This window comes from Aplidium turbinatum, chromosome 4, assembly GCF_918807975.1.
Source record: "Aplidium turbinatum chromosome 4, kaAplTurb1.1, whole genome shotgun sequence".
Lineage (NCBI taxonomy): Eukaryota > Metazoa > Chordata > Ascidiacea > Aplousobranchia > Polyclinidae > Aplidium > Aplidium turbinatum.
Genome location: NC_137475.1, coordinates 35,163,336 through 35,178,785, shown reverse-complemented (window position 1 = coordinate 35,178,785; position 15,450 = coordinate 35,163,336). Strand labels below are relative to the sequence as shown.

Sequence of the window (15,450 nt, the reverse complement as noted above, 5' to 3'; positions counted from 1 at the left end):
TCACAATAACATACCATTCCCAAGCATAAAAAAACGCTAAAGTAAGCTACGCTCTGTATTGAACAATTCAATCTGATTGGCCAGGAACAGCGAAAGACCATTTGGTCATCCAGTCAGTTGCTCTCTGCGATAGTCACTTGTTTCGTCCAAACAACAGCAGTTGAGAGCACTATGGCATGAATTCGTGGTGCGACTATGAGGAGCCCAGTCCTGCGAACCAAACACGTGGTGTCACTGTCAAATATTGCTATACTCAAATCCAAAAAGAAAACACATGAAAAAGTTGTTACGTCAAAAGCGGTTTTGGATATATTTTCAAGCAATGATAAAAATATAACTACAGACCCGAGTTTTGTGATCGAATTTTTTTGAAAACGCACTTGCATAATACATTTTAAAACGAGCTGATTCAAAAGTTAAGCAGATCAGAAGAATATTTTGCGAGTTGGAAACACGAAATGTGTAGTCATAGAAACATGAACAGCTTTCTTTTCTTGGCTGAGAACTTTAAAGACTGCGAAGTGCCACATGAGCTGAGTCTGAAAGAAAACAAATTTTGAAGCATTTAACATAGTCTACATTTAAATGAATTAGATATAAACGCAAAAAGTATTGGAGTAAAATTTTGTGACAGTAGGTACTCTCACACTACTACTGCAAGGATCTTCCGATGTTCTATAGTAGCTAAATTTTCAAGAAAAGTATATTACTTTATTTGATGAGAATGGATATACGAAAGACCAAAGAAAACTTTTGCAGGTCTGAAAATTTTACAGTGACCTTTCAGCTGTCCATTTTGCAAGAAAAAAAACAGTAATGTGAGTTGTCCCAGTGTTCCACTGTCCATAATCAAACTAATAACATGCCAATAAGGCACATGTTGGTTTTAAATCTTTACGGTATCCTCAGACTGAAAATTCGTTGATAAGTTACCGTATTCCTGGTAGTTTTGCATACTTGCAGAGGCTTTAACATACATGTGCAATATCAATCACAGCACTAACATTTCAAATAAGATGTCATGTCAGATGTTAGCAAAACATTGCAGCTTGCCACCTTTGGCACATACGGTATTGTAAGTTCATATTGTAAGTATAAAACTAGCAACTGATTTAAATAATAACCCAACTATATGTAACCTATTTGAGACACAATGCAGCTGAGGTTCAGTAGCCAAAAGTAGCTTAATTGTGAAGATTAGAAATACTTTGCAGTAACCGAAAAGCTTGCTGCATTAGCACTTCACAGCATCTTCCGAAGTTGATTTGAAAAACCTTAATCTGCTAATGTAGTACTGTAATAGTATATGAGGCCGGTTACAATCCAGTTATCTAAATTTTAAGTTGAAGTAATTAGGTCGGACAAATTTTAAGTAGTAATGATAGATTTAGTTTGGTTATTGCTTTGTTACGTTTTTTTAGTTGGGTACGGTAGTTTAGTATAACAATGATTTTATGATGTTAACAAACCTGCTTTAACAAAGCTTCTTTAAGAGAGCACCAATTCTTTTAGAACAGTGTTTCTCCACATTTTGTGATTCTTGATTTAAGTATATAACTTGCAACTCTTTTGTCTCATTTTCCTTTCTATACACATCATGGCAATACAGTACATTATGGAATATAAAAAAGTATTAATCAAAATGAAATTTTATGAACATTATACATAATTAATTACCGGTAACTATTATTTTGTTAAGCTATCAGCATATCACTTGACATATTATCAAGGCATGTACAACAATGAGGTGTGCAAATTTGCAATACTGCTGATCCTAGTGTTTCCAGGCACCCACCAGTGAACTTTCTAAACACCAGTTCGAAATTTCTCTCCATGACCTGAGAATTTCTTTAACTTCAACACACCGAGATGTGTTTTGAAAAAAATAACTTTGCTCTCAACAGACAGGTCACACCTTCAACATGAGGATTAACTCATGGCCTGTATATTCAAAATTGGTTGATGATGATTTTCTATAGGCCTAACGGTATATATATTTTTTAATATGGGGAAGCTAACTTGCAACAGTTGCAAAGGAATAACTGTAAGACTTTTTAACTGTTGAAATTCTTTGCTAGTTAGAAATATTTTGATAAATATCTTTGTCCCTTCCTTTTCTCTGCCTACAAAAAGTTGAGAAACACTAGTCTACAGCATTACTATTTTGAATTCCCTTTCAGGAAGGCCTATCGTTATACCAGATGAACTCTATTGCATTATTAGTAATTAGTAATTACTGAAATGAGTACATTTGAAGTAGGCTATGGATTGTATGCAAACATACTTATATAATAGCAGATGTACAAAATGTAGACATGCAAAGCTACTTTGCTACATCACTGTAGACAGTAATATAAAAAAAAACCACAAACAGTTAAACTTAGTAGCCTACTCAACTCTGAATCAAAACTTTAAAAAAAATTGCAAATTGAGCTACCATCAAATTTATAAAAAGGTTTGTGAATATATATTGATTGAGGGAATCTTTGTCCTCTGACTGAGCAAAAGCTTCATTGAGAGCTTTATCCAGGCAGTTTTGCAAATTTGTAACTTTGAACCATCGAGGCAGGCCCAGTCACCGAGTTTGACAGAGTGAAGTTTCGAATTGTTAACTGATTGATCCTTTTCTAAAGTTTTTATGCTTGTAAAGTCAGGGGCTGAACCAATCGAGTTATTGAGACGGACAAGCTCTCAATTAATCAACTTATTTTCTTTGATAGGCTACCATTTGTTCTTGAGTGTTTTTCATAATAGAAGTTAGACAATGCCTCACTTAAAACAACCAAAGGTAACTCAACCATGGTGGCATGAATGGGACTACAAAGCACAGAAGAAAGGTCTCCATCATACAGTGTATTCCGTGAATGGTGATGAATACACAGGAGACTGGCTAGATAATAAACAGCATGGTATGTTGAACTATTAATAATGCGGTCATAACACAACATAGCCCTAGCCAGCTGGCAAAATTGGAGGTACGGTACCTCTAAATACCCATTGTCAGGCATTGTCAAACATCTTCAGGGGTTGTCAGGCATTCTCAAGCATTTTCAGAGGTTATCAAGCACTGTCAAACATTTTCAGTAGTTGCGGGCATTGTTGAACATCTTCAGGGGTTGTCCAGTATTCTTAAGCATTGTGGAGCATTCAGAGGTTGTCAGACATTGTTAAATCTTTTCAGTAGTGTCAGACACTCTCTAGGATTTTCAGGCATTGTCGAGCATTTTTAGAGGTTGTCAGGCATTGTCGAACATTTTCAATAGTTATCAGGCATTGTCTAAGATTTTTAGGCATTGTCAAGCATTATCAGTGTTTGTCAGGCATTGTCGCACATTTTCAGGGGTTGTCAGGCATTGTCAAACAGCATCAAGAGTTTTCAGGCACTGTCGAGCATTTTCAGGAGTTGTCAAGCATCATCGAACATTTTCAGTAGTTTTCAGGCATTTTCAGGGGTAATGTTTGACAATGCCTGACAACCCTGTAAATTGCTCAACAATGCCTGACAACTCCTGAAGATGTTCGACAATGCCTGATCAACCTGACAAACAGTGATAATGCTTGAAAATCCTAGACAATGCCTGATATCTACTGAAAATGTTCAACAATGCATGACAACCCCTTAAATTGCTTGACAACCCCTGAAGATGTTCAACAGTGTCTAACAATGGGTATTTAGAGGTACCGGTATCTATTCACCATCTAGGCACTAGATCAATGCAAATAAGACCTATGACCAATCCTGCTAACTGGATATTATCTGACAAATAAACAAAATATTTTAATTAAAGTTTCACATAATAATCAAGCCAAAGAAGCACATCTTAGCCAACCTTAAGATTTGCAACCTTGATATTAAAATTCAAAGAAAATGAAGGGGTGTGTGTACCAGCAAAGATTCACTTGATATTAAACCTTGATGTTTTATTGAACATAAGGTCAATTCTATTGGCCAGTTGTTTATTGTTTGAAAATTTATTTCAGGAAAAGGAACTAAAAGATGGAAAAGCAGCAAAGGAATCTATGACGGAGATTGGAAATTTGGTAAAAGAAGTGGGTTTGGAACCTTAAGTTTTCCTGATAAAGAAACTGGAAAATATAAAAAGCAATACTCTGGGGGCTGGAAAAATGACAAAAAACATGTATGTTTGTTGCTTATACAAACACTGTAGTCAGTGGCGTACGCAGGATTTTTTGAAAGGGTGGCCATTGACAGTAGCGTAGCCACAAATTTTGAGAGGGGGTAGTTTGACAACCGTCGGGCAAAGCCCGACGTCGTTTTCGCCTAAGACGACACCCAGCGGCGGGGGGTCTGGGGGGCATCCTCCAAAAAATTTAAAAAAATTAATTTGAATTTGGTGCATTCTGAGAGCGTTTTTAACAAAAATGTGGGTATATATTCCGGTAAAATGGTGCTGTCAGGTGGCATAGCAAAAGGATAAGATCATGTTTTCTTCGGCATTTTTCGGATATAAAGCTATAAGTCTCTATGTTTTCTTGTTGCTAATTCCTGGCTGAGATGTTTGGTATTGGCAAAACTCGCTCTTTTAATGCAGTTTTGTTTAAAATTAGGCAAATTTTTTTAGACTGAAAGCATCATTCCCAAGCATAAAGAGACTGAAAGCATCATTCTCAATATCGTGACGTCACACGCGTGTCAAAGGGGGGTTGTAGCCCCCAAACCCCCTGACTACGCCACTGGCCATTGATATCCCAGACATCTTCATGATATCCCAGTATGGTTTTACTTTACACTTTATCCATTTTTTTCTCACTATAATAGGCTTACAGAACACTATGCTATATTGGCATAGCCTACCTGGGGTGGGTAGGTGGATTGGGCTATGTATTGTTATTGAACAACAATGTTAATTGCTTTGACAGTGCAATCCAAAACATATTAAATGCTTTAATCTACGTCGTTAACTACTAAAAGATTTTTAAGGGGGGGGGGCATGCAGTGCCGGTCTTTGGGGTGTGCAAACCGTGCGATCGCACAGGGCCCGCAAAATACTCAGAAACTGCAGTAATTTTGTCATTTCCAATGGAAAAATTCAACAAGTGAGTTCAACAAATAAGGAATTAGCAACAAGAAAACATAGAGACTCAACGGGTGCAACCTATTTCGTACCCTGAAAAGATCGAGAAAAATAAACAACAGAGCCGAAGTCGCTGATCGGAGTTGTCGCAAACATTTCAAAATTTCTCGATCTTTTCAGGGGACGAAATAGGTCAAAATTTTTTTTTATTACACGACTTCAGGATACGAAATCGGAGTAGCCTACGAATTTTTCAGGGGACGAAATAGGTTGCATCCATACTCAACATAGAGACATAGCTTTATTTCCGAAAAATGCCAAAGAAAGCATGATCTTATCCTTTTGCTATACCACCGGACAGTACCATTTTACAGTAATATTTATACCAAAATTTTTGTTGAACATGCTCTCAGAATGCCCCAAATTCAAAGTAATTTTTCAAAATTTTCTAGGGGGGCCCCCAGACCCCCGCTGCTAGGTGTCGCCTTCGGCGATCACGCCGTCAGACTTCGCCCGCCGACCGTTAAACCACCCCCTCCCCTTTCAAAATGCCTAGCTACGCTACTGGATTGGATCATTGTCATTGGGGCCCGCAAAGCATATTCCGCACAGGGCCCGAAATACCTTAAGACCGGCACTGGGGCATGGCCCCCCCTGCGTACGCTAGTGACTGTAGTTATTTTCTGGTACAGGTAGGCTACTTCCAAGACGGTAACTTTGAAATATTTTGTTAATTTTTAATTGGTTAATTTTATTTAACAGCTCACTATAATTCAATTATTTGTAAGCTAATTAACCTTCAAGTAGGCTGTAGCTTCTTAGGTCATTGTTGCGTCTTTTTTCTGGCACATAGGCTATAAATTGACATATGGAAAAAAAGTAGGCCTATCGCATGCCACCACTAAGTCTACCGTCTTCATTTTCAAAAGTACTCGTACTGTAGAATCGTAGGCTGTCATTCGGAATCAAATATTGTGCCGATCTAATTTAAATCTTTTCTTTCTAAATGAATTGATTTTGTTATTGTGGCATGCTATCTTTCTCTTGTGGAAATTGGTATAAGCAAGCTTAATAGTGTTTCATAGATACAAGTTGGCTATGAACGCAATGACTTACCCATACAACTCGTATATCACCTTCATTGCTGATGATCTTCTGATTTAGCGTACTTCTTTATAAAATTGCTCAACAGGTTTTTTTTTACATCCGCCAAGCTGTAAAATTATTAAACTTTGTTAAGTTATTTGCAACCCATTGACAAAACTTAAACATCAAATGACTGGGTTCACTGATCAAACGTGGTTGAGATGTTAGGAACTTAGGACATCTTTCTGTTAACTGCAACAGGTGCACGACAAGATAGAAAATCTTAAAAAGCCCGCTTGAATGGCTTGAAACAATAACGCAATTACTTCAAAGAAAAGCAAACGAAAACTATTCAACGACGTCATTGATCAAACATTACTATTGCAAACGTCACAAAGGTATCACAACATCAAATATTTTTCTCAATCAATCAAGTTTCGTCACACTGCTAAATTGAACAAAATCAAAAAATGAAATGCGGGATTTTTATCTACTCCAGGGGTTTTCAACCTGGGGGTCGCGAGGAGCCTGAAAATTCAGTATATTGTTTGCAATTATTTTTGCCAGAAAAAATTTAAAGCTGTATTTTTTCGCATTCTTCAACCTGAGATTATTCTATTGTTCAAGCTTCCAGACGTTGCAAGGCTTTAACAGTAGATAAGCATTCGATATTTTTCACCAAGATCTTATACATTGCTTTGTGCAGACTAAAGTTGACCATAAACCGCGCTAAGGCAAAAAAGCAAGATTATTTAGAATCTTATGCAAAATATGGATTTCTCAGTATTCCAATGGCATTGAAAAAATTTATTGTCGGCTATTTTGTTTGTAAGTTCTTTCAGCAACAAGTGCACGCATTGACAAGCTTAAGTAGGCTAATTAAAAATATGCAGCACCAAACATCTCATTGAAACTGCTGATTTGAATAAATCCATAATGGATTGCAATAAATTCAACCGATGAAAATGAAGATTATTCTCAAATTTCTTTTCTCGTGTAAGGTAACCTATCGTGATAGAAAATGGAAATAACAATCGGAGGATATGTAATAAAAACCTTAATAACATCGCGAAAGATGTTTTGTTTTCGGTTTCAGAAGCTTACATTAGAACAGCAAAACTAAACGTAACTGGATTTCGGCATGAATCAAACTTGGTTAAATTTTGCATTAAATATGCTTTTGTTGAATATTTTTATGGGGGGTCGCGAGACTACGTTGATTGCTTTGAGGGGGTCTTGGTGGAAAACAGTTGAAAACCCCTGATCTACTCTAATTGATACATGGCAGAGGCATTGATTAAAAAACATGCGGTTACCTAAGGTCAGGGGGTAACCTGCACATAATTTCAGGGTGGGCAAATGAATAGGCTATTATTAGTGAGTCCGTATAAGACCGAGAATCTTGAAACCTTTTCATACAAGAAGCAGTGAATGCTTGGAATCAAGTACGACAATGAAAGAAGAAGATTAGTGCAAGGATATATGGGCAGGAGAGTCAAGGAGGTACTTTTGGACCCGTGCCCGGGATCAATATAGGGCCCGAAAACTTGAGAAATCACCGTGTATTCTTTGGATATAATGCGTTTTTCTTGGTGTCTTGGTTTGAGGCCCGAGGATCTCAGTTTCGGGCCCAAAATATCCTCTTAATGGCCTTGTATACGGGCATGCGTGGACTTCCACAGGGTGTAAGCCTGGTGTCGTGCCGCCGAAGACGTCACCAGAGGAGGGTCTGCGATGCAATTGCCGCCCTGACAATGCCCCTGTCTAAGATTCTACGTCAGTTATCTCCGACCCACGGCCCAGCTGAAAATTTAGTGAAACCTAGTGTTACATTTGCGCCCTATCTTGAAACGAAATTTAGTGAAAATTAAAATGTAATGCGAAAGCTCGCAGTCACGAAATTCTTCGCAAGGATTGCCTGTTAATCGCAAACAAAATATTTTTCAATTGAACTCTGGTAAACCTGAATTCTTTTTGAATTCACAACAAAACAAACCCCTTTTTTAACGAAATCACAACAAAGAATTTTGCATCGAAACTAAACAAACTTTTTTTTTCACACAACCCAACACAATTTCATGCGTATCCAATCTTTATTTTTGCCAACCTCATTTGTTTCGGTGATTTTATTTTTTATAGGCCTACGTAAAAGTCCAGTTTTATAAAGTTACTGGTTATGAATGTTTAGGGTACTTTAATCAGATGGGTGCATCCAGTGCCGTGTCATGACCTCTGTGCCTTTCGTTTCAGCGCCGTGATTACAAGTAGGCTAAACATTCGATAATGTAGCTTACACTGCATTTCTGACAAGCATAGAGAACAACAATTACGAGATGTACCAATTTGAAGAAGATGAAATCAAACTCAGATTTAGGAAAACTATTATCCGTATGCAAAACTGTCGTTCGTGGCACCCCGGGTGGGAACCACCGAACCAGACCATCATTGAACATTTTACCTGTTGTTTAGGGTTATGGGACCTTCTTTTATAGCGACACGGAGTACTACGAAGGTGAATGGTTCGGAGACAAACGATGTGGATGGGGAAGAATGTATTACTCAGATGGCTCTGTTTTTGAAGGCGAATGGGAAAATGACAAAGCTAGCGGAAGAGGAATGCTGAGACTTGGTAAAAATCACTTGTTGCCAGTGGCGGATCCAGGGGGGAGCGATTGGGACGATCGTTCCCTTCTAAAATGCAGAAAAAATAACTTTATTCATGGTGCATTGGCAAGGTCGGATTAATTATACCTACACTTCACTCATCATCATCATCATCATAATCCATCGTCGGTTTGTTCCCCACTAGTGGGGGTGGCCGATTAATATTTTGGAGCATTGATAAAATCGCCCCTTCTAAGTCTACTTGTTGGATCCGCCCCTGCTTGTTGCGTTTCGGTAGTGACATCATTTGACAAGAGATTTATTGCCACTTGGATTAGTTTCCAAAAAATCCATCGTTGTTGAAACCTGGCTGACTTTGCCTTTTATACACCTACTCCACCAACCAGCTTAAGATGAAACTGGTGATACGTTAGGCAGAAAATTTTCAATTGTAGGCTAGAGGTTTTACGATTTCTCTTTGGACATTTTTTTAAAAGCCTTTTTACAAACCATTTACGGTACTTTCATTTTCTTTTAAACGCACAGCGCTGTAAAATTTAAAGTGTGTGACTTTTGGTTCGTTTTTAGGTAAAATTTGGTCTTGATTTCATTTTGCTCAAGTAGGCTAAATTTCACTTTACACTCCTTCAATAAGCTATGTTTTTCCTAAGTGTGATTTTTGAATTTGTTCAGCTGGCGAAAATCGATACGAAGGAGAATGGAAAAATGGAAAAAAGAACGGACGCGGGAAGTTCTTTTATTTGGACAGTGGCCAGGTAACAGTTTAGCCTATAATGCAGGGCCTCCCAGAGAAATTAAAGCTGGTCGGGAAATAATATAAAAAATAGGCACCCCAAAACAAATTATCAGCAAAACTAAAAACAAAGAATTTATATCGTAGCCTACGTTGCACCAGGTGTCTTAAGCTGGCTTTAGCCTACTTTCCTCAGCGTGAAACTGAATTTCTTTAATTTATACTTTAACAACGTATCCAATCCATATGAAAACAAAAAAATTTTCAATATAACCGTCAACAAAAATTACTCGACTACACTTAGGCCTACTAGTCCAGTCAAAATAGGGTTTGACCCACCACTAATTGCAAATGTTTCGACCCATACATTTTCTGAAAGCTTACATCATACAGAATAACATACTAAAAATCTGCCACGAAAAATTTAGTGGAACCCCCTTTTTAGGGGTAAAAACAAAATGGCCGCCATGTGTCCTAAAAATCTTCATTTTTCCATATTTTTTCACCTAATTCATATAATTTAGGTCTGTAAAAGAGCTCATTCTATATTTCTGGTACAGGAATCCAAAAACAGACATTGGAAAGTTGCAATATGAAACAAAAACGTGTCTTTTTTAAAATTTATAACAATTTAAAAATAAAATGGCCTCCACAAGTCCCAAAAATCTTTAATTTTTTTATATCTTTTCATCTAATTTAGTTCTGCAAAGACCTATGTTAATAACTCACTGTAAATCGAACATAAACCCTTAAAAAGTTTGCTAGTTTGTTTCTTCAACTGGCAAATCAATATTTCACAAACATTACCATTTGTATTATGGCGTAACTATCGTGATAATTGCGCTGCTTTGCCTGAAAAATTTAGTTCTGCAACAGATCTCAGTCTCTATATCTGATGATCTGGGAAAGACTGTATATCCTTCTTGTAAGACGTAAGTGTGTTGGATTTTATGGATATCTCTACATTATGAATGAATGTGTTTTTTGCTCGAATTCTATACTGGAATGTGATGCAGCTGTGACTTTGACAGCGAAAGGTGTTGACGGAATTGTGAAAGCAAGTACACAGAGAGGAGAAAATCTGAACATTGTTGTTGGTCAGTCTGTACATGTGGAGTGCAGAAAACGTTACACCAATCCAAAAGCACTCTTGGTACAAATGAAAAAGCGTCAGGAAGATCAAGATGAAGATCATGGTCACCACTCACTTCGTTCAGAATGCACTTTCTCTTACAGAGACAACTGTGTATTATATGGTTATAGGCAAATTGTTCGTAAGTAATTGTTCGTAAGTAATTGTTCGTAAAGCAATTGTTCGTAAAACAATTGTTCGTAAATTGTTTTTCGTAAAATGAAATCCGTAAAATAATTCTTCGTAAAGCATTTCTTCGTATATATACATCAAATTTTAACTGCATCCACGAAAAAATGCTTTAGGAAGAATTGTTTTACGAAGAATTAATTTTACGAACAATTGTTTTACGAACAATTGCTTACGAACAATTGCTTTACGAACAATTGCTTACGAACAATTTGTCGGACACCATACTATGTGGATGTCCTGATATGTATGATGGCAAAAAAATGACCATAAGCTTATTCCGATTAGAGCTTTAGACTTCCGTGATAAGCTACTTCAAGCATGTGTTGCTTTTCCTGGAACCTGGGCTGATGCTGTCAAGGGGAGAGTCCTCTATGTACACGATTTGCCAGCTGCAGATGCAGTCTACCATACTGCTTGTCATGTCAACTTTCGCACTGGCCTCAGCATTCCAAAAGTTTTTGATGGTGATTACCCATTATCTACTATAGGGAAGCGAAAGAAAGTTGTTAGAAGTGGAAGACCCAAAGATGTTAAATGACACGAGGCATTCCTGATGACAATGGAATACTTCACAAACAATGATGATGAGACATTGTCAATTCAAGATTTGAGAGAAAAAATGCAAGAATTTTTGGAGGGCACCGACATGGAACCATATGGATTCACTCATATGAAAAATGAGATGCAGCAGCACTTCAATGAGAAGGTAATAATTACAGACATGCAAGGAAAAGAGAATATAGTTACTCTGCACGCAACTGCCTCACAGATTATTGGCAACTTTCATGATTTGATGGTTACACAGATTTGCCTTCCACAAAAGATGGTGCTCACTTCCGAAGAACTGTTATTAGGATTGGGGCTGAAGTAATCTTCGATCCAACAATGAAGCTCCAAACCAAAAAGAAAGGCTTTCTTGCTAACCATAAAAATAAACAGCGACTAATCCATATGATAGGGGACAGACTCGAAAGAGCAGGATGTGTTGTCCACCATGCCAGAGGAGATGCAGATGTCCTGATAGTAGAAACCGCGATGTCATCTGCACAGCAACAAGACACTGTAGTTTTAGCAAGTGATACTGACATTCTGATTTTGCTCATACATTACAAGAAGAGTAATAGCCTACCACACACAACATCTGGTTGCAAACAGCATCTTAAAAGGGCACTAAAAAACCATCAAAGTACTGGAACATTTCAGTCACCAGAAAACTTCTTGGAGAAACTGTGTCAAATAATCTTCTCTTTGCCCATGCACTGTTGGGATGTGATACCACTTCAAGGGTATTTGGAATAGGCAAACAGAAAGCTGTTACAAAACTAAGAACTGATGAAAACTTCAGAACAGCTGCAGCAACTTTGATGTCATTTTCTGCAAATGCAAATGATGTTGTAAAAGCAGGGAAGTCGGCTCTAATTGCCATGTACAATGGAAGGCAAGATGGCAATCTTGACGATCTAAGATATCAAATTTTCTGTGGAAAGACAGCAAGAAGTACGACTGCAGTAGATCCATGTTCTCTTCCTCCCACGTCATCAGCAGCGAGGTTTCACAGTCTCAGGGTATATCATCAAGTGCAGTTGTGGCTTGGGTCATGAGACAGATGTGCCACCGGAACAGTGGGGTTGGCGTTTTAGTGAAGGCAGTCTGGTGCCTGTGATGGCAGACAAACCTCCAGCTCCATCTCAGTTCCTGGAAATGATTGTCTGCAACTGCAAGACCGGCTGTTCTACACCTTCGATGCACATGCCGGAAATCTGGTTTAGAATGCACAGTTGCATGTGGTGAATGTTATGGGTCATGTTCAAATTCGTCATTAGGCCTAATGGAAGACATTGACTCTGATGACGATGCCTTGGTTTGAACTATTAATTGTTTGATAAAATTAGGTCATTTACATAACTAAATTGTGCGAATTAGGTTGCACGATAAGGAAAAACGAAGATTTTTGAGACTCATGGCGGCCATTATATTTTTAAATTTTGTTATAAAATTTTATTAAGACAAATTTTTATCTCATTTTTCAACTTTCCAGTGTCTGTTTATAAATTCCTTGTACCAGAAATATAGAACGAGCTCTTTTACAGAACTAAATTACATGAATTAGGTGAAAAGATGAAGATTTTTGGGACACATGGCGGCCATTTTGTTTTTACCCCCAAAAAGGGGTGTTCCACTAAATTTTTCGCAGCAGATTTTTAGTATGTTATTCTGTATGATGTAAGCTTTCAGAAAATGTATGGGTCAAAACATTTGCAATTAGTGGTGGGTCAAGCCCTATTTTGAGCCGGATTGACTGGACTATACTACAAAAATGCCGTTGTTGCTAACTATTTTGTTTAGGAAAACAGAAAACAAAAATAGCTCAATTCTATCTATACGGCGCTTTGGCAATGCAATGTTACGGATCACCGCATGAAACGATAACAATTTTGCAACATCTGGTGTGGTGCACAACATGTAGCCTATTGCGTACCCTGTGCAGTGTGCAATCGATTTCGAGTCATGGTGGAGCGTGAAAAAATCTTTACAGATTTCAGTGCGCTAAAACCACGTTCTCACCTCGCAACCCTTGGAGGTAGGCTACTGGCATAGGCTGCGTAAAAAATAAAATTTCTCTAAGCAACAAGAAGATTTGGAGAAATGTTTCGAAAGTTGCAAGATATATTTTCTTTGAGTGGAGATCATGAGGTTGTGCTCTCCGGTTTGCAGCTCAAGTTTGCTGTGTAAGTTATCTTTCTTTCAAAAGTAGCCTACCAATTCATCCAAATTGTCCAGAGAAATGTCATCGTTGTAGGCTACAGTTTGTTTAAATTGTTTTCACGTGCCCACAACTGCACATTAGACATTCAATGAAATTTCTATAGCCTACAACTTCAAACATATCGACGATATGTTTGAGCTTGTTGATACATTTGTAAATAGACGACCAACAGCTAGCGAGTTTTTTTGCACTAATTTTTTTAGATTTTGATTAGATTTTTGTCAAAATTGTCTGGGGGAAGCCCCCTACTGGGCATACACCCTTTCCGTTTCATTAATGCTATTTAGACAAAGTTTTGCATTGCATTGTTCATTTATGTTATAAACTTTACTTTGTTAAAACTCTGATTCTTTCCCAACTTTTTTTCTAGATTCTCTTCTGCATCGTCGGCATAGCCCCTACTAGGTCTAACTATTTTAGTTCTATAAAATCGTAAGAGTTACCGTGTTTACTCTTTGCTAAAATGATGAATGTAAAGTTTTCCCCACATTGAAAAAGTTTGTCGCTCTTAACGCTTTCTGGTCCTATATTTACGAGCGATTGCAAGCAACAGTAGGCTATCATAGAACTTTAGCTATTGATTCATGATGTTCGCACACCTTGCCAATGTGCAAGCATAGTCTAACGCAACGTTTCTCAACCAGGGGTGCTGATATCGATTTTAGAAGCTAAAAAGTTCTGAATAGCAGGCCATCCAGACCTATTGATGCATTAAGGATGCTGAAATCAGAAAAGATCAAGAAACGCTGGCCTAGCGTAAACGTTCATTTTAAAAATACAAATCAGAGCAGACCCCAAAACAAGCTTTCGTAAAATGTTATGCTGCATTGATTCTTCTTTGACTCAAGGTTGTTTCTAATTTAGCCAAAAGAAGGTTATTTCTAGCAGGCATACCTCTGTATTTTAGGTCTTCGAAGGTGTATGGGTGGATGATATTCCAAAGTGTGGAACAATGGTTGATTTTGGAAGAGACGGAGCTCCCGAGCCTACTGCTTATCCAATCCCCAAGGTATGAGCAGGTCTAGAATGTAGTCTAAAAAATAACCCTGTAGTGACAGCTAAATAATACAATAGATTGAGTTTCGTTTTCAGCAGCATGATCGTTGCTTACTTCGCAATGTAAATATTAATGACCTGTTTTAGCCTGATGCTGCGAGATCGCTGTGGTAAAAGCGATTTGCACCAGCTTTCGGAACAGGAAGAACTGCGTCACCTAATCTATAGATCAACTGATTCGACAAAACTTTACAGCAATAATGCCTGACAACACGTAAACTCAGCAGCTTTAAGCCAGACAAAAGAACCGCATAAAACAATACACACTGACTTCGACACCATTCGTCATAGCACATGACCAGGGAACTGTGTTCCGAAAGCTAGTGCAAATCGTTATTACCACAGCGAACTCGTAGCATCAGGCTAAAACAGGTCGTTAACATCAACATAGTGAAATCTTATTAACTGCTTTGATGAACTGCCAATTGCGAGCAGTTTACCTTGTCCAGTATAGCAATGCAGACGCAAACGACATTTTTGTGGTCTGGAAATATTTAGGCCTAATTGCTCCAGCTGCGCCACTAACGGCTTTATTTTTGCATTATAGATTGAATTGCTGGATCCTGCAGCTTTGATCTCAGAAAATGAAGAACGATTTATTTCAGAAGAAGACTAGACAAGATATTACAAAAAACATTTTACTTGTGTGACTTGCACTGCCCAAGAGATTTTTCCCCAGTCGTTCTTTTCAACTTTATTTTTAGTATATAGGCCTAAATTATAGTCCGATTTCTCAAGTTATCAAATTGTATTACAATAAATGTCCTATTAGTGCTGCTCATGATATCACGGCAAGAGGCTTTTTTAATTCTTTATAAGTACG

General features: G+C 37.8%; 1 protein-coding gene across 1 annotated transcript; it reads left to right on the top strand.

Moving 5' to 3' along the window:
• The first annotated feature begins 2,720 nt into the window (after positions 1-2,720).
• Positions 2,721-15,413, top strand: LOC145769628 (MORN repeat-containing protein 3-like). The gene is made up of 6 exons (XM_082581300.1): positions 2,721-2,909; positions 3,982-4,139; positions 8,592-8,751; positions 9,420-9,502; positions 14,479-14,580; positions 15,175-15,413. Exons 1-6 carry the CDS (start codon positions 2,765-2,767, stop codon positions 15,241-15,243), a joined length of 717 nt encoding a protein of 238 aa, XP_082437426.1. The 5' UTR covers positions 2,721-2,764; the 3' UTR covers positions 15,244-15,413.
• Positions 15,414-15,450: the final 37 nt, after the last annotated feature.